The following is a 20,880-nucleotide window of genomic DNA, read 5'->3' as shown; positions in this document are numbered from 1 at the left end:
TTTTGGGAACCCTTACCTAGCTCAAAGAGCACTGCCTATTTCCATTGTTATACTTGAAAATTATGGAACCAAATCTTATTAACATGAAGCTGTCAAGTTATATCCCAGCAAACCATGCATTAAGACTTCCCTGCCCTTAGCATCATAAATTTTTATTTTTTTTTATCCAAGTCTGTTAAATTACGACTCCATGTGGGCCTCTCCTCATGATTGTTCCATGCAATCATGTTGCTTATAGTTGTTGATTTTTAATACACTGAAATGCCTATACAGTCAAATACTGTTATAGCAAAAATCTCATTTTAATGAACACTTTTCTAATCCTCCAAATAAGTTTACATAGGAACAATGCTAGGTAACTCAGAATTCCTTTATAACGAAATGATTCCTCAGGTCTCTTGGCATTCGTTATAACAGGATTTGACTGTATAATGATACTCGAGGAGAAAATGTATTGTTACCCGTAAGATTCATTGTTATAAATGAAATATATTAATACTATGGGAAGTGCATCAGGACAAGAAAGTACACAATATCGTTATATTGGTCATTATCATTATAGAATCCTATTGTTATATAGGATTTTCATTTTTTTTTTTTTTTTTTTTTTTTTTTTGTTCATTTGTGTGAAAAATTTGATTATTTTTGTTGTTTTTCTTACAGTATTTTTGAAGAGCTTGTAATGGAATCTGCTATGGTGTTGTCACCATCTGCTGAGATTGTGTCAGTTTTGAATGAAATAAGTGATAGGTGTGTCAGTGGAAAGATTGGTGCAGAAGAAACACCTGAAACTGAACAAGCATCTATAGAGGAAAAAAAAGTAGAAGCAGGATGTGAAACTGTGGTTTCTGAAGAACAAAGTGCATCACTCCCATCTGCATCAGAAAATGAAGGGCAATGTAATAATGACAAAGACAAATCAGTAAATTGTGAATCTCTTGATTCTTCCATAAGTTTGACACCCGTACCTGAACCAGAATCATCAGGAAAGAAACAAAAAGATTCACCAGAGATTGCTGAGCCAAAGTTTGCTCCAGATTCTAATAATTCAAATGAAATTTCGAACCAACCTAGTGAACCTATCAATAACTGCTATTGGTTGGTATTTATTTTGTTAATTGCATTATATTTATTTTGTAAGTAATACCAACCCCCCCCCCCCCCTCTGATTAAACACTATTATTTTGCAGAATTCTGGTGCTATAATAAGTTTGGTGTTATATCAAATCGTGGTTGAATCCTTGGAGTCTCTTAAGATTTGTTCACTGAAAATTTCTGGCATTAAGTCTGGTTAGTGCCAAATCGGAAGTCCTATAATTTGGTTTGGCTGTAGGCCTACAATGCATATTTGCAGTCATGTTCTAATCATGTCAGACTTCAATATCTTAGTGTTTCCGGAAATTATTTCTTCCAATCATCGAAAATCTAAATTATAAAAAATATGTTACGCTGGTTATAGATATTTTTTCTTCCTTCCTACACGGCTATTGCAAAAGAAGTAATTCACTATCACTTTACCTACAAGATAGTGAGGTGTGTTTTCCAGAATTATGTTGTATTTGTAATTTCTATCAATTCTGTGTTTTTCTTGTGCATGTATGTGTTCAGAAATTACTGCCATCTACTTTGAAATCATTATTTTGCTGGTTGTGACAAGATTTTTTAAGGGGTAAACTGGCTCCCAATTTTTGTCTTGAAGTTGGAAAATCACATAAAATCAACTTAAGCTAACTATTAATGCCCCAGATTCAAAACTTGGCTTTCGCAATACAAAGGCACAACAACCATACAGAAAGCTTAGGATGCACTGACAAAGTTTTGAAAATGTGATAATTTGCATGAAGTGAAATTATACATTACTAAATACAATAAGCCTACATGTCTAATTTCAGTGATAGGTCACATGGAGTTACCCCCCACCTATATTTATATATTACACTGAACCAATTTTGACAAAAGTTCTGCATCTGAAATGCAGAAATTACTTTTCTTATGTAATGTGGTGTGCTGGACACAAATTTGACCGTAAAAAAGCTGTATTAGCTACGGTTTTCCTCTGAAATTGCTCATTTAGTACACATATAATAACGCAATACAATACATTAAAACACAACATAAATATATGTAGTCCTACAGAAAAATAACACAAATATGTAAAAGCTTCATCAGTATATAGAGACATAACATTAATGTATATAAAAACCCACCACATACATAAAAACACAGGTTGGAGAAAATCAAATCCTTTAAAAAATTAAATACAGATGTCTACACTGGTTGGGACATGTTCTTTGGTACTGTGGATTGCTGTGAGATATGATGGTAGGCAGGATTAAAGGGAACAGAGTCACCTAGATCTCAACATTACTAAATGGCACAGAATATAGGCCTACCAGCCATAACCAATTAAAGAACAAAGCCCAAGACAGAAATGAGTGGTGGCTGCTCTCCATTGGGGCAAACCTGTCTTAGGACTGATGTACCATTGATGATGCGTTCATTTATCAGCGTCTTACATATGTAAGACAGGTTTGCTGCCACTCATTTCTGTCGTGGGCTTTGTTCTTTAGTTGGTTACAGCTGGTAGACCTACGTTCTGCGCCATTTAGTAATGTTAAAATCTAGGTGACTCTGGGCCTTTCCCTGGGCTTTTTCCCTTTAATCCTACCTACCGTTATGTCAATCGTATCCTTATGTCCAGTACAAGCACAATCCAAAACAAAATAATATATACAGTATTTTGTTTTGGATTGCGCTTGAACTGCACATAAGGATATGATTGTTCAACGGTGGTCAGCCATCATCAATGTTGACCAGTTTCCCTGTGACATTGTTCTATGGTCCTTACCACTTTTTTGCCATATAATAACACTCATAAAGCACTTTTAACTGTTAACAGGGTAATGTCTCAAAAAGAAGAGCCACTAAAACTTTTTCATGGTAATAGTCATGTTCAGCAGGTCAAAACCATTTGGAATTGTACATTTATATGGACACAGTTTCATTGTTGTCCAGTTATTAAAAACAAGTGTAAATCCCTACAAGTCAATACCTACAGAAAAAGTTGGTTATTATGTTTTTTCAAATCTAATATAAGGTGTTTTTTTTGCTTGTTTATTTTTTAATTTTACCAACTGTTTAGGTAGTCACAAAATGTTGTGCCAAACATGTAAAAAAAAATTTGTTCTCTAAAGTATTTTTACGTTATCTGTATGGTTTTAGCTAATCCAATAAGAGAATATTTTTGTTTTTGTTTCATAATTATTCTAGTGGAAATGCCAGAAATTTGAATGCAGTTGAGCTGCAATGTGCTGGTTGTTTGAAATGGTTCCATGAAGAATGTATTACCATTCCTTTGGGGTAAGAAGTTTTCATCTTTTTTTCAAATTTTTATCTTTTATACAATTTATTTGCCCTTGTTATATGAATGTTATATATTGAGACTGGTCCAATTAATCCAGGGGATGCACAACCTTTTCAGTTCATCGGCCAGATATGCGATATTTCTACGGCTTGCTAACCAGAAGTATACAGTGACCACATGATGAGTAGTTTAGAGGATGTTCCCGTAATTTTGGTTGTCCCCACCTTTTCTATGTCACATATTTTCAATGAAGCTTACTCTTGAATTTTTAATTTTTATTCTTCACTGAAATCAAGGATTGAGATTATTTTCATAACTTATAAGTTATATGATTAATTGTAGGCCAGGCCCGTCATTTCAACTTTTTATGGGGGGGGGGGGGAAGCGAAGAACATGTACTTAATATATTTGTATACATATTTCACCCTGTTTGTCCAATTTTATTGTATTTTTTAAAGCCCGGGGGATTGGGCCTGTTTTACGCATATAAATAAATACTGTAAACTGGGGTGACTTTGTCACTTTTCCCTTGATATTTTCTCTAATACTTTGTCTAGGCTTCTGGTGATTTTACTAAAGGTAACCTCACATCTCCGCTTTCAATTTCTGGTTTTAAATTAACTTATGATAAAAATGAAGGAAGAGGGAATTTTTTTTGCATGAAAAAAACTTTTCCCCCCTTGGGGGGGGGGGAATTGCATGCATCACTTTTTTTGCCTATAACTTTCAGGATACAAGTCAATTGAATTCCTGTTGTTAACTTTACTGGAAACTTTTCCAAAAATTATTTTTGCCCAAAATAAATTTGTTTTTGAATTTTCAAATAAAATTAAGGTTTCTGACACCTAAAAAAACAGTTTATAGACATTTTTACTTTCTTTAGAGCATTTTAATTTTCTGGAACATAAACAAGAATAAAAAAGACCCAAAAGTTGAAAAAGTAAGGCTCATAAAAAATATCACTGCATAAATATGGATGTTTTTTTGGTTTTTTTTTTTTTTTTTGCTTAGCTAAGCTACATGAAATCAATAGGCTTTCTGGATATTATGCCAAGGTGAACAGGAAAAAGTGATGTTTCTCTCTACCGGGAATCGGACCAGTCAGTGCGCTTGCCGGTGTGCAAGAAGTCCTGGGTTTGATTCCCAGTAGAGAGAAACAACACTTTTTCCTGCTCGCCTTGTCATAATATCCAGAAAACATATTGATTTCACTGTATAAATATAGCATTAATTTCTTTAAATCCAATACAAAGTAGCTGTCACTGCCAATTGGTCGAGGTTTCTTGATTTTCATTATGATTTAGGTCCTCTGATAACAAATTTCATCGGCTGGGTAAGGCCACAAGTAAAATTTACCAACTTTCTTCATCGCCCTTACACATGCCTCCCCCACTATGATCGAAAAATCTGTGAGCATCTGCTTGTTTCTTATCACACAAAGAGCCTCTTCAAGTGTTTCATTTAAGTAATTGTGGTAGGGTCGGCCACCCAGCTTCCACATGTACTTATGAACCATTGCTGGAACAATAAAAAATAACAAACTAATGAAAGAAAGACAAAGACGCTGAAAAAACAGGTGGCACAAAGTTGCCACCTGAATCACTATTTTTTCAGTTTATGCATCATTTTTCTGCCAAAATGCAGTATTTTTCGATTCAAATAGGTATTGCTAATCCTAAATAACTTAGAAATATTAACTTACCTAGTTTCCAGGAAACACACACTAGCTGCACCAGGAGAGGCTTACACGCACTTGAAAAATTTCATGTAAATCACAAAACCTAAAAAATCCTCCAGACAACAGCTGGCAAGACATGATGTAATAAATGTGGTCAGTGAGTCACTTAAAGCTCCTGAATCGGCATGAAAATTCTTGAAACCGATAGTTCATCCATACGTTCCCAGGAAGCACTTGTGTCTTAAAATCTGTGAATGCTATGTAGTCAGAATTGTGGCACATAGCCACCCCAGTTTACAGTATATTAATTGCGCATAATTTCCATGCTGTGGTTCTTTACTCAAATCGCATTTTAATTCATTGTGATTAGCAGTAGTGCTTCATCTCCCGCATTGCTGATTTTTAAGTGATAAATAGTAACTTTGCATGCCTTTGATACCTTTTCTAGCAATACTTGGCTATGCCCTGTTTGAAACCTGATTTTCTCTATTTTATATCAAGAAGAAATATGGTCAGCCTAGGTCAACAGTTGTTATAGTAACACCCTTCCCCCTTGTCCTGTCGAAACATATATATATATATATATATATGATATTGAACAAAATATATAAGGAAAAATGTGTATAATTGATAGTTTTCTACCGTGAGACCTTTCACAGGCTGTATTTTACCTGCAGGTGAGATGTGCACCCCCTGAATTAATTATGGGTGCTAAAAATTTTTAAGCACCTAATTAGATTTTTGTGGCCATCAATAAATAAAATTTCCTCATGCTATAATGTAAAGCTCGTAAAAGCTATACGAATTCGAGTTGACACTCAATTTAATTGATGAAAATGATTAGCCTTTTTAAATTATTAAAGTTTTAAAAAAAATAACTGGTGAGATATGAAGCATCTAACAAATTAGGAAATAAATAGCTCATTGTTTGTGAAAGAGGAAGCAGTTTAACCTTTTCTCAGAGAAACTGAATTTATGTATGTGCAGATTATACGCCGTTACAGATTATATATGCAGAAAAATCTCTGTAATTTAGTTGTTACACCAACAAAAGTAATCCTGGGTAAAATATGGTCAGCTGACTAAAAAACCAATGGACTAAAATGTATTAGTTTCATTATTTTTCCTCAATAACAAATTGACAATAGACCAGGGTCTTGAACATTTTAGGGGGAAAATGGTTTCTTTTTGTAATACTTTTGTTTCCCACTTATGCCTGTATACTTATTTAATATTGTATAAATTGTATAAATATAATTTATTTAATACTTATAGGTATATTGAGTGTTCATAAAATAACTTTGCCAATGTACAAGCCCCTTGCAGCCCCAAAAAATTAATGAATGTGAATGAAATGTGAGATATTGATGTTTCAGAGTATGCACTCCAGAATGAGAAGGGAAACAAAAATCTAGTTCTCGCAGTTATGGTTACAGCAACAAAATTTCAAAAAATTTGAATAGTGACACTCTGTTTTATGTATTGCAAAATGATTGGCACAGTAAAAGCCATTAATGGCATTAGAACGGTACCTGTAGCATGATAAATGCAGGTGCTATATGCAGACAAAGAAACATGTAGAAACGGCCATTCAAGTCCCACTATGAAGGGTCAGCGCACCAACCCTTTAGTCAGATTTTTTTCTGTCTGTGTCTTGTGTCAGCATTAACGAGGCTACGGGTACCATTCCAATGCCAGTCATTGTTTCTCAATCACTACACACATAAAAGTAAGTGTAGCTATTTGAATTATTTGAAACTAACTATAACCCCATGAGAGCTTTCCTTTCTTTTATTTCCAACTGAGCACAACTCCAGCAAGGTTCATACAAAATTTCCTAAATAAAAATTTCCTAAAAAAGGAGTTTCAAGCAGTTTTCAAGGAGGTTTCAAGTTTTACAGCAAAAAAAAAGGGGGGCGGGGCACATGAAATTTTTTTTTATTTGCCAAATGTTTGCTCTTCTCAAAAATATAGACGTAGAAGTGGTTCAGAAATTACAACTCTTGATTTGTTACCCAGCATCATAAGAATTCATAAAATAATCAATCTACATACATACTTTTCTGTTGTCACCAAAGTATTCTAAAACTTTGAAGTTTCGGTCAAAAATATAACTCATAACAGCATCACATAAATTAAAAAATTCTAAAAGTGATATTCATTCCCCTTACCCCAATTATTCAAAATAAAAATCCACAGCTGACAAAGATTTTTCTTACAAAATTATATTTGCAGCAACTCTTTATTCACCTCTCGCTCAAAGTGGATCAACACATACACAAATTCTTTAAAATGAAGTTTTTCCATTTTCCTTCTTGTTTTTCAGTTTACTCAGAAAGAAATTGTTGCAAAATGAGAGAAAATTTCAGGACATTCCACAATGTTTGGCGATTTATCACTCATTATTTGGCGACATTGGCAATTTAACACTCGTTACTTGGCAAAATTTACAAATTAACTCTCATAATTCGGCGGACTAGCTCTTATTCGTGAAATGAATTTTTTTTTTTCCACGAAGCATCCGAATTTGACGCAATGACGATTGACCATAGTAATTTCTGCTGCTTGCAGTGGCGACTTTTTCTTTTCTTTTTTTGAAAACAAAAACCGCGGTCAGTTGTTTAGATACACAGGACTAGAGTAAACCATCTTCAGCTGTACGATCAAGGATATGATCGGGGTTTCACGATGAAAAGCCTGATGAAGGGCCGATAATTTGAATAAAGAGCTGCAGTTACCACAATCCGATTTTCGGGGACAAAATCCAGAGCGTGGGAAGTCGATTTTTTTTAGAAACAGCTGGAAGGATTTTAAGGGGTTTTTAAGGGCCCTTAAAAAGGAAATGAAAATTAATGACTTTTTAAGGAGTTTTTAAGCACCGTACGAACCCTGTCCAGTCCTATAGCCATGGTGGGCCATTTACTGCAAAGTGAATTGTGCCAGAAGTGTATGTGCACCTAACAGTTTGAGTATGTGTCTAGTGTAGTGTCTGATTTTTCAGTGCTGCCATCTATTTTTCAAATCATGAGTGAAGTGTAATGATTGAATATTTGTATCGTATGCCTGTTGCTCTCAGTGGCAAGACTTTTTAACGGGATGATCAACTCTCATTCGTGCCTCAAAGTTGGAAACCACAGTAAACCAACTGCAGCCAACCACCACTGTGGCTGTAGGATTCGAACCCGAGTCCTCGCTATGCAAGTCCATCACTATGATCACCACAAACTGTTAGAGCTAGATCTTTGTTTCTTTCTTCATTCTTAAGCACATAATTTGAAGAAGCACTTATATCTCGAATTTCATTCACATTTGTTTATTTCAGCAGCCGCTAGCATCTTGTACATCAGCAAAGTTAGTTTATGACCACCCTGTACTTGTATTGTTTTTAGAAAATGTTTACCTTTCATGACATATTACACATTCGTATGCAAGCTGTGTAACCCATCTGGTACAGAAACATTCTCAAAGAAACATCCAAGTAAGAAGAATTTTTTGTTTTTTGTCTTTTTTACAAAAAAAAATTGCAACACATCCAAAAGAATTTAAAGTACCAATAAAATGTTTCTTTTTAAAATTGAAACCATTGAAATTTGAATGTGAATTCTCTGCTTTGTAAACTTAACTTTATTTAAGCTCAGCCATAATAGTTTCTGAATTTTTGCATGATTACAGATTTCTCGCAAATGTGTGCTACTGTTCTTGCTAATTTGACTCAACAGTCGAATGCTGGTGGAGGAAAGTCTCGATCATTGTTTTCGAAAGATAAGGTTAGTCAATTCATGGAAGAGTTATTCAAAATGAACCACCATTTGATATGAAAATTCACATGAGTGGTTTCACACCACATTAAATTTCTTTAAATGAAGGGTGCACAATCTCTGGCCTACGAGCCAAATGTGGTTTACTAAGGGTTTTCACTCGACACATAAGTGTTCCTATGTGTAGAAAAGTACCAATGTGCATAGCATGATACCTATGCTAATCATATTTCCTTCATAAAATTACAAGAAATTAAGATCTGTATGGGAAAATTCAAAACATTGCCAAGTATCACCAAAAAAAAAGATTGTTATTTATCACAGAAAACTCACTAGTGGGAAATTGAGGGCTACTATACCACCACTTAACTGTACAAGCACCGCATACACATTCCATACGGAATTCCTAATGAATCGGAACAAGTTCTGTATGTATGTACATGTTTTCCTTTGGGAGGTCATGTTCTTCCTTTTGATGTTATTTCATCCATCCTCCTACGTTTTGGAAAATTCACCCTTTTGTCTTTCCTCCTTTTCATTTGCATAACTATTCTTTTTTTTTCCTCCAGAATTTTTTTTCAATCTGAAACATATATCTCTTCATTGGTACAATAGTTTTTTCCCACATGTCTTGACCAATTGTCATTCAAAATTCCCAGAATTCAAGAACCCAAGTTGTCTCCAAGGAGGGCAGATACTATTCTAACCACAGCCCAGCTTACCCCAAGGTAATATATACAAAAAAACAAGGTTCTTTGTGCAAGAAAACCTTATCATGCTCTAGGCAAAGACTGCAAAGCAATAAAATTGACCAGACTGCAACAATTTTTTGTCAGCAAAGTGAGCCAGATCAGTATTTGCCCCTTTTTTTTTCAGTTTTTGCTTTTTAGTGGTTCTGTTTTAGTTGGAAAAAAACTATTGTGGTGCCTGGTTTTTTAGTCAGTATTGGAGTGCCATCCATTGTGAGAATTGGAAAGAATGGTGTTATCAAGGGTGCATCAGCAGGTGTCTTCCTTTCTCAATTTTTGAGTCTGGTAACCTTGTCTAACAAAAGTATAACCTATTGTCTGTCTTCTTCCATATTTTGAGTAAAATGGTACATGCCTGAATGTATGAAAGTAATGGATGAAGCTGCACTGCAAATCGCAGGAAATTAAAATATAATTTATGAGAAAAATGTTTAGTTTCACAAATATGTGACAAAATATTGACCAAAATCAATTATGAAAATCATAGTCACAATCATCATAATATAAGTTATGAAAATAATCTTAAACCTTGACTTCAGAAAAGGAGAAAAATTTGAGCATTATCTTGCTGAAATTACAAAATCTGGGACATTTTTATTTTTAAAAATTGGGACAGCCACAATTGCAGGAATGTCCTATAAAATACAGGTCATGTAGTCACTCTATATATACACCAGTTTCAGACTCACATGGTTTGAGTGGTAAGAATATCACATATCTGACCAGTGAACAGAAAAGGTCGTGTACCTTAGCCTTGATCAAAGTCAGTCAGTCTTGGATTTGATTGGTGCCAACAGTTTCTTTTATTCAAATAAATTATGTATCATTGGTTTATTTAAAAAGAAAGTCAAGTATTGCTGGTGTTTCTCTTCCAGGATGTGATTCCTTATATTGAGACAAATTGGGAATATCTCACATCAATGCACAGGAGAATAAAACAAACCTGGCACGCAACTGTGTATAAAGTTATGGTAGGTATTTTACCTAAGTTGTATTCATAAAGAAAGCTATGAAATAAATTTTAAATTGCTTTTATTCTTGTTTCTTAGTGAATATTTTGTCTACCTATTGCAATTAGAAAATTCTTAAGTATAGCCACAATAAACCTTTTGTCTGTCCTGGATTTCATCCATAAGTTACTTGACCTTAAATTGCAGTAGAATCTCCATAAATAGTTAGAGGTGAACAGGACGAAAGCTGCCTCGGATTACTGAAAACTCTATCCAAAAAAAAAAATTACTTTTGGGGGGGGGGGGTCTTAGACCTACGCATTGGTGCTTACCTATTTTATCAAATCAGTGGCTTAGTTCAATTACATTAGGGCCACCAAGACCAGTTACCTCGTTATGATGGAGGCTGATAGGAATGTAATTTTTTTTAACTGTAAATTTACTATGGGGAAATCTGCAGAAAATTCTAGCGTGAAGCCCTAATGCAAAATATGCCAAAATCTGTGACACATGTTGCAGTACAATCTCAGGAAGAATTTTAAAAGAAGAGCTTTTTTGCATGGGAAACACTCGAAATGAATTTCTACTGCAGAACATTTTCATTCAACTGAGGGCTGGTTGCAAAACAATGTAACGCATTCTGCTTTGGGGGGCATAAAGGTCCACAGAAGACCATGGCCTAGGGATCAAGATCCCCCCCCCCCCCTGAAAACTGAAATTATTCGCATTCATTGGAAGAATCAAACAAAAAGAAACGAAGTGCATTCTTGTCTAAAAACAGATCTGGAGAGATATTTGAGGACCTTGGATTATCCGGAACCCCAAACTTGCGAGACTCTGATTATTGGGACTAAAATAAAGGGGAGGAGATATTTCTATACAATACTGTAGGTTTAGATTTCAATCAACTAGTTTAAAATCTTTATTTAGTTGCAGTAAGACCTCAGTATAGCATCACCTGTAGGGACCAAACAAAAGTAACTTACAAGCATAGTGTTTTAATAACAAGTAGGCCTAAGTATGATTTCACAAATAAATTCATGCTCTGGTACATGTGAGAAAATGGGTAATATATCGAAATTTGTTTTGCACACAAAAATTGCAGGTTAGTCTAGAATTTATAAAGAAGTATATTTTGTTTTTTTTTTACTTTTTTGAAACAGCAAAGAAGCAGACAATTTGTCTCACAATGGTCGTGGTGTATTTAATGAAAAAATTATTCATTAAGAAATATATATACATAAATTTTTATAACTTATGTTACATCTGGCTATTTAAAAAGCACGATTGCTTCTCCGTACATACCAACTTTTCTAATTGTCTCATAGCTGTCCCATAAATGTTCTTTGATGACCTCAGATGTTAATGGAAGTAACCTTTTGACAGTTCAACTCAAGAGAAGTTTTTTTTATGATTTATTTTTTCCTCGAAGGGGAAGTTTTTTGCTTGGTGGACATCTTGTATATGATCGTGAATGCACAGTATAGATATTTTTTAAATGGGATATTTCAGCTCACACACCTTGTGAGCTTGTCTTGCTTATCCAGTTGAAACTGGATTTCTATTCCGAAAGTCACTGTTTGCCTTCCCAGATGCTGGTCTATACCTTCTGGAAAATTGGGTATAAATCACTTCCAAGCAAAAGAAATGAATGGAAGTATAAGAAAACCCCAATAAAAGCAGGAATGTCTTCTCCCCCCCATGAGTTATGTTTCTGAAAGAACAGAGCATTAATGCACATACTTCAAGAAGACTTACAAGGTGACTTTGTGGGCGGTTTTGGTAATTTGAGCATGGCGTTAAACACCGGAGAGCTAAACAAAGAATTCCAATTTCCATAGGCTGAGATTTTCAAAAACTGATTGTATAAGCAGAGTGACCCTAAAAACCATTGACATTATACCAAGGTCTTACTGTATTTTCATTGCTAGCAATGAAACTTTAACTCGATAGCTTGTGAAACAAATGCTCACTGCTTTCTGGACAACTCGGTAACTGTGCTTAGGCCTATATGAAGTATCTTTATGTTATTTTGTGTTTTTGCTTTCTTTCCTTTCTATTCTTACTAATGGATAATTTCATAAATAAATCTCTGAGATGTTTAATGAGGTTGCATGAATTTATAATCTAATAACATGTCTGTTATTTAAGGTGAAAGATAGTGATATGTTTGTGTGCGATGAAAGCAAAACTGATGAATCATCAAACAGTGATCCCTTATTTGGCTTGGCCAACCAGGTACAAATCATACACATTATATTTTCCTTACTATACCGCATGCATTTCAATTGATAGTTATAATAATTATATTTTTTCAATGCTAAAAAATTATTACCAACATCAGGGTGCATACATTATTAAAAACCCAATTTTCAAGGTTTGTGTCACTTACAGTGATGCTGCACTTATATTAATTTTTGTTTCCAAAAACACAAGCTCCAAGAAATTTAATGTGGAAGTTTTAGTGTAACATTCAAATATATCAAATAATTGAATAGCATTTCATCTGTTCGTAATATTAACAAGCATCACCTATAACAAATATCTGTTTGAGGAGTATGGGAAAGTTATTGCATGAAAATTATTTTCATTCTGGGAAGCTGGTGGATACTGAAAGCTGGTCAGATGTAGCTTTTATGTTGAAAAATTTTTGTTTTCTGACTGCAGCCTATATTACAGATCGGCGAAAAATATGGTAGTTTGAATTAAACGAAGTCTGTCCATAATGAAAGCGAACTTTTGAAAGTTTGTATGATGTCATTGAATCAATGCACCCTTCTTTTATTCTTTATTTACTAGCACCATATAAAAGGATTCTTCATGATGTACAGATGATATACAGTAAAACCTCCCAACAATGGCCATTAATGGGACCATGAAAATGTGGCTGCTATTGAGAATGGCCATTTTATTTCTGAAAAAAAGAACCAATTAAAATTTATGATCTATGTAAAATGTTAATATGTTCTGTAATTGATTATGATAATTATACAAGATTATAATTATTAGAATGTATGATTATATTGACACTGTAGTATTATAATAACTGATTAATTGAAGGGCCACTACTAAAAGAAATTGGGTGGTTCTGGTGCCCGAGCACAGGACCAGACGGGGTGCAAATCTCACCCTTTAAACTCTCCAACATTACAAGGGTGTAATGTTGTAACATTACCAAAATGTGTACTTGCCCCGGCTGAAAAAGCATCTAGTTGCAGCCCTATTAATTTATCTACAGCGCTATTTTGACATCCTAAATTTAAAGCTTGCAGTGGTGAGGTAGGACGCAACAGAAACGACTTGGCGAGAAAAACTGATACAGACCAAGATGGTGTACCAGCAACACCCCAAAAAAAAAGTTATTTATTCCTACCCACAATCAACTAGGTTATGCATGCTCAACCCATGATGCACGGGTCAGATGTGACCCTCTGAGTAAGCTGATGTGGCTTGTGATCTCAAACCTAATTTTGTAAGAATGAACTAAGTGGCACATTCTCAGATCACATCAGTGACTCTGAGCACATTTACAGACCTTTTTAGTGACCAGTGGCACAACTACAGATGTGACTATTCAAGTGACTATTTTCCCCTCTCTACTGCCTTCAATGTATCCATCGATCATTTATACTCAGGAAAATAACGCGTACTTAATTTTTTTCCTCTTATAATTTGGGGGATTACTTGAAAATCAGGAAATTAGCTTGAAAATTATTTTTTTCATAGTGATATACATTTTTTTTCTTCTGACTCCATGTTCAAAGTGGTCGTTGTTTGGTGGTTACCTGTAATGTTTAGTCTATGGAATGTGTTTGTCTTTACTTTTTGTCTTCTTTTACTTTGATTTCCAACAAAATCTGGCAGTTGTTCGAAGGTGGCCAAGTGAGGGGAGTTTACTGTACAACAAAATGCTATACGATGATGCCATAAATGGCATCATCGTATAGCATTTAGTTTTCAGTTGGTAAACATTTAAAAAAGGTTATCAAATTTCTTTTTAAATTCAGCAAGGTTATATATTAAGTTAAATATTAGGTTCTATTACTTATTTATTTATTTTAGTTCTGTGGTTTGCTTTTGCCTCAACACTTCTAAATTTCATATTTGGTATTTTATGTGTGACATAAAGCCACAAGCAGCAAAAAGCAAGAAATTACAGAATTTTTATGTTCCATTATAGGATTTGACAAAAATCGGTCCGTGTTATGATTCCTTGACTAGAAATACTTTGCCGAAACAAACTCTGGAAGCAACTCAGAATGGTAATTATGAATTTTACTTTTTGTCTTCTTTTACTTTGATTTCCATCTTGTGTCTACAGAAGAACTTTGTAAATCCCAAGCACCAGATCACATTAGAAATTAGAGAATTGATGCCTGAAATAATCTATACACAATTACTAAAATGGAAACAGGTCAACACAAAAGTTTTGGAAATTATACCAGGATTTCTAGCAACACCTAAAGTCCTGAAAAAAGCCATTCTTTTTGCCATTTTGTTCCAAAAAGTAAAGGCTGACTCTAGAAATTTGGCTGGCAGCTAAATTATTTTGCAATTTGTCAAGCCCTGGTCTACAGTAATTGACAAGATTTATGAATCATAATTTCTGGGAAGTGAGCTGGTATATATCTAAGTTGCATGGAAAGAAAAAGAGATGAAATAAAAAAAAAAATGTAGTCACACTGCACTCTTGCATGGATATTATCAAATTTTTACTTGTTAAAAACTTTTTAATAAAATAAAAAACTAATACTAATTTAAAATGGAATTAACATTCAGAAGTTTCCTATTTTCAACTTACTTTTCAAGGTTAATTATATAAGAAACTATAAATGGTGATTTTTAATTAACTCATTGAAGATTCACTGTATTTCTTGGAAATATAAGTGATATTAGTTGGAAGAAATAAAACACTTTTAATCTTTTTTTTTAATTCTCTGAATACTTTTTTCTTGTGAGGACAATGATGCTGTGCGCTTTCCTTGAACCAGAAAAGACACGATGAACACATGAGTTCCTTTGGAATAAAGGATATGATTTCACTCAAAACAAGGGAAAGTCTTCCTTGAAATTTCATCTGTTGATACCACCCTAACTACTAGTTTCCCAAGCTTTTCGTTCCATTATCCCCCCGCCCCACTTTCAAAAAAATTTTCATCTCATTACCTCCAAACTCAAGTCAACCCATAGTATCCTGTACTGAACCTTAAGCTTCTATTGCTCCCCTGGACCCTTCCATCGCAAAATTTAGAAAACACTGCCCTAACTGATTCTAACGGGTCTTGAAAGTTATGACTAACCTTTCTCTGAAAAGCTTTCCCATGAAGGTGGGTTTATAAAAACAAAGAAGCTGCTTTTTGTAATTTGATTTGCCCGTCAGAAAGTTACAAATAAAACTAAAAACTTGGTGGCCAACACGTAGCACAAGTGGCATTCCATGGTGTCAGGAAAGTCATGAGAACACTTTTCAAAAATTAATGAAAAAATTCCCTCCAATTCTTAAACAACCCTTTTCTTATGAATGATGGTCTTGTAGGTTGCTAAACCTATATTTTGTATGGTAGGCACTGTTAAAATAATAATTATGTAATGACTTTCTATTCAATGCATTTCTGTTTGATTTTTCATCTTTGAGCATAGTTGCTGGATGTCCCATGTGTATGAGATTAAGGATCGTCTGCATTGGGGACATGCATCATATAATACAGTTGCATTATATATCCATGAATTCTCGAGGGGGAGGAGCAAGCACTTTAGGTTCTCAGGCTTCAGTCTATGCCCAATATGGTGTAAGTAAGATGTCTTCTCACCAAAACTCTTTACTGCTGTTTTAGAAGAAGTATTCAGAAAAATGGATGAGAAAAGAATTGAAATAAATGGGGAATTTTTCAACCATTTGCGTTTTGCAGACGACGTTGTTGTTATCAGCAGTAATCCAGACGAATTAAAAGAAATGATACAAGAACTGGTGAGGGCAAGTATTCAGAAGGGCTTGAAAATGAGAATCTGCAAAAGACTAAAGTTATGTGTAACCCCTTTGCATTGAAGAGGACAATCTTGCTCAACAACAGAGATAGAAGAAGTAGAAAGCTATGTATACCTGGGACAAGAAATTACCATGTACAACGGAATCATTAATGAAATAAACCGAAGGATCAGGATTGGATGAAGTACTTTTGGGAAAAACCTGTGTAATTCTGAAGAGTCACGTGCCATTATGCCTGAAAAGAAAAGTGTTTAACCAGTGTGTGCTACCAGCACTGACTTATGAAGCTGAAACATGGACACACAAGCAAGACAATACAAAGGCTACAGACAACACAAAGGAGCATGGAAAGTTGTATGCTAGGCATCACAAGAAGAGACAGAAAACTAATCACTTGGATACCAAACAAAGGTATATGATATTATGGAAAAAAGTAAATGTCTAAAATAGAAGTGGGCTGGGCAAATGCAAGACAGGACAACATGGGCTACAAGTATTCTAGATTGGTGCCCCCGTGGTGTTAAACATCCAAGAAGACGTCCCCACGCAAGATGGATCGACGAGATCAGAAAATGGGCTGGAGTCAACTGGATGGCTAAGACAGAGCAAAATGGAAAAATTTAGAGGAGACCTTCATCGACCAGTGGATTGAAAATGGTTGTTGATGATGATGATGATGATTTAATACACAAACTGCATTGTGATAATGAAATTTATTGCTCAAAAATATATGAAAACAATTTAGAACTCAGAAGAGTGACAAACTGAACATTTTATGAAAATAAAAGGAATATTTTACAGAAACAAAGAGAATGTCAATATCCCGTAAAAACGAGATGTACGGTCTGCGTACTAGAATTCGTAGAGTGGAACGTGCATTGAAAATAGTCTTGACTGTGCCACAGTTTGAAAAAAAAAGGTTGGCTACCTCTGCACTACTAATTTCTTGTAAGTAGGTTCTGATACTTGTTGATACAAAACATTATAAGGAGTCGCATCTTCAGAAAATCCCTCTTATACTTACCCAAAATGTTGTCCATATTGATACCCAAATAACCAGATATATAGGTAGCATTCAGATTTTCTTTGGTTAGTCTTTCTTTTTGGAAATTGCAATAGTTTTCCCATGGTTTTGTCTAGTTTTAAGTAGCCTATGATGATCTGACTAAGTAGGTTTAATCACACAGCGTTTTGCATGATCAAATATATTACTGTTTGAATTCGTTTTTTTAGGCACAAATGTTTTGATTCAACTTGAAGTTGATTGTACACATGGGGAGTATAATAAATAATCAATAACACTACTAAAAAAAATTCATGTTCTTAAGCAAATTTGAATGCTTTTAGGGTATATTGGGGCTGCTGATTTCAAAACTAATGTTAGTTTTGCCGAATTGACTCTAGTTCTTGAGATAAAGTGAAAATTAAATTTCAATATTAATACATATACTCAGCATACAAATCACATTGTTTATGCATTATCTCAAAAACTAGAGCCAATTTGGTAAAACCAATGCCAGATTCTGAATCAGCACCTTAAAATCACTGGAATATCTTTGATGATTTACTGTATTTATTTATAATGCACTGTTTCAATGTGATTTGCACTCTGCGTATGATATTGCTATCGAAATTTAATTTTCACTTTAAATTGAAAACTGGAGCCAGTCTGACAAAACCACTGCCAGATTTGAAATCAGTTCCCCAAAGTCATCCTAAAATCACTGAAATATCTTTGAGAACAAAGTCAGTGTTGAGCAGTGTAATAATTCGAAATTGAATTTTAAATAGAGGGATTTTTCTTATTTTCCAGTGACTGTTTTCTCAAGTGGTAAAGGGCGTAGTACCAAGCGGAGATTTTTTGGTGATGGTCAAATTGCTGCGGGTGGTAAAAAAATAAAAAGGTATGACTTAGTTCTTTATTTTTTTAGGATTTTCAACACAGCCGCTCTTAAATTATTGTCTCATCCCAATCACACGGATGCCAATTGTTCATGACTCAAAAGTGTGTGATAGGGAATAACTTGCTGCATAACATTCTCAGAGCTACAAAGACATTATAAGAGCTCTTCGATATAAATTTTGTATAATAGAAATTTTTGAATCTGTATTTATCTTTTTTTTAATAATGTGTATATATTCATGTACTGCCTTTTATGTGCATAATAAAGCACCCGACACCCCCAGCCCCCTCATCCAAGGCAATGGCTAAAATTGATAATGGTTGATAGAGCCTGGGCAGTAAACAGTATGAAATGAGCATAACATTCTTGCTGCTTCCTTTGTACACGGGCACTCAAATGAAATAAAGTTTTATTTTGGAAGGAAAAGTGACTTTTTTTTGGATTTGAGTGAATTTGTTATTTTATTTTGAATGTTTTTGTAAGGTTTTCCTTAAAATTCTGAAGCCCATAAAAAACATTGATTTGCTTTGGTTTTTGAATTTTATCTGTGGTTATATGAACAAAGCATGAATGAAACACATTGTCTGATGGGAAATATTTTGTCGTGGAAAAAGAATTGAGATCTAATCAAATTTTTTTTCAAGCAGTAATTGGAAATCATTATTCAAGAATATAAATTTTTGTTCACATTTGGTTTTAGTGATTTAGTGATGCCAAAGTTACCTCCCAATGGCTATCCCTTAGAACATCCATTCAACAAAGACGGCTATCGATATATTTTGGCTGAGCCAGATCCTCATGCTCCTTTTCGTCAAGAATTCGATGATAGTCAAGATTGGGCTGGGAAACCCATTCCAGGATGGCTATACAGGAAATTCACTCCAAACAGTGTGCTTCTTGCTCTCCATGACAGAGGTTTGCATATATTTTTATTTGTTTTAATGCATTTATTCTTGTCTTTTCTCTTTCAAATATAATTCTGACCTATACAGACAATTTTTCTTAGGGAAATCCATATTCAGTCAAACTCTTGCTATTATTTCCCTTGGTATATAATGAGCAAAAATTTGGTCCTATTTCAGAGGATGTTATCTTATTAAATACAGGGTGAAAACTTGAGTCTGTTTTAGCTCAAACCACTCGTGAACTGTTGGTTATATAAGTATGCTTTCAATTAGAAAACGTATTCATATAATATGCCCATTTTAGATGTGTCATGTATTTTACCAGGAGCAGTATATATACTGTCCTACAACTTGTCCTACAACGATAAATCATTCAATCATAACATTTCACTCATAGTTAGAAAAACTAGTGGCAGATGGCAGCACTACACATAACAAGCATTACAGAGAAACAACAAAAACTTCACGTCAGGTTTCACTACACGTACACGCACATTCCCGCATGTACCGATTCGGCGGGGGGGGGGGTGGGCGGGGTGCATGTGTGGTGTAGTAGTAGTAGGTAGGGCCTCCAATAAATGGCTCGGGGATCCATGATGTTCTTAAGTCAGCCACCTCGTTGGGCAATTTGCCTGTTGTGGCGTTGTATTTGTATTTGTATACGAAGATACAAAATTTGATTTTTTATAGTTTTCCTGTCCTCTAACTTTGAATTAAAAAGTAGTTACCCTGTCTCTTCTCAGCCCCCCCCCCCCAAAATCCATGTTTCTAAGTCAATATCAGGGGGTTTATCAGCCTATATCAGGGGTTTCAAACTTTTCCTCTCTGTGACGGCCCTTTCCCCTTATTCAATGCTTACCCAGAAACAAGAAAGCTTGTTTTATTCAGCAATTTTTGAAGTCAAATGTCTCTGCTTATATTGCACTTTAGAAACGGTTTTTTTTTCATTGGGCTCAGAAGAGATAGGACAACAACTTTTTAATCTGAAGTGAGAGGACAGGGGAACTGCATAAAAAATTAAATTTTCAACCTCACAGTATACATACCTTTCTCCTGCATGACCACACCCTCTGGGGCACTCAGGTTATATTGCGACAAAGTTTGGTCATGCTCGGTTTGTTCAGTTCAGTACACATGGCCCCCCTGCTAGTAAAATAAATGGCATATCTAAACTGGGTATGTTATTTGAATACTTTTTTTCTAATTGAAGGTATATTTCCAACAGTTCACACATATAATTTGAGCTTAAATGAACTTCAGTTAAACTCTGTATAAAGTGAACAACATTTTTGGTCTCTTGAAGCCTGAACAGCATTTGCTGTATTGTACTTCATGAAGTAAAATATATGTATATGAATATTTCTCAGATCAAATCCCATTTGAATGAGAAAATATCTATGGAACATTCTTTCATTCTCTGTTTTTCTCACTTTAACAAACTTAAAAGAAAGGATCCTCAAAACCTATTCTTGTAAACCTAATAATAAGTATTTTTTCCAGCCTCTGAAAAGTATCAGAGTTAATGTTACTGATAAATATAATGTTAGGATAATATTTTAATGAGTCTGCCTGATTTTGATAATATG

At 34.5% G+C, this 20,880-nt stretch overlaps 1 protein-coding gene across 2 annotated transcripts in view; it reads left to right on the top strand.

Moving 5' to 3' along the window:
* ash2 (Set1/Ash2 histone methyltransferase complex subunit ash2) overlaps nucleotides 1-20,880 on the top strand; it is a 31,174-nt gene that overhangs the window by 702 nt on the left and 9,592 nt on the right. For both annotated transcript variants that reach the window (XM_089249637.1, XM_089249638.1), the window contains exons 2-10: nucleotides 664-1,098; nucleotides 3,271-3,360; nucleotides 8,432-8,520; nucleotides 8,715-8,809; nucleotides 10,425-10,520; nucleotides 12,651-12,737; nucleotides 14,680-14,761; nucleotides 18,299-18,389; nucleotides 19,090-19,304. In XM_089249637.1, the coding sequence (XP_089105763.1) occupies nucleotides 683-1,098; nucleotides 3,271-3,360; nucleotides 8,432-8,520; nucleotides 8,715-8,809; nucleotides 10,425-10,520; nucleotides 12,651-12,737; nucleotides 14,680-14,761; nucleotides 18,299-18,389; nucleotides 19,090-19,304 (1,261 nt within the window). In that variant the 5' untranslated portion in view covers nucleotides 664-682. The remainder of the gene's footprint in view (nucleotides 1-663; nucleotides 1,099-3,270; nucleotides 3,361-8,431; nucleotides 8,521-8,714; nucleotides 8,810-10,424; nucleotides 10,521-12,650; nucleotides 12,738-14,679; nucleotides 14,762-18,298; nucleotides 18,390-19,089; nucleotides 19,305-20,880) is intronic.

Source organism: Pholcus phalangioides, unplaced genomic scaffold (assembly GCF_987345545.1).
Source record: "Pholcus phalangioides strain wild (caught in Gottingen) unplaced genomic scaffold, Ppha-v1.0 ptg000022l_1, whole genome shotgun sequence".
NCBI classification, from domain to species: domain Eukaryota; kingdom Metazoa; phylum Arthropoda; class Arachnida; order Araneae; family Pholcidae; genus Pholcus; species Pholcus phalangioides.
Note: the sequence above shows the minus strand (reverse complement) of the source record. Positions and strands in the feature narration are given on the sequence as shown.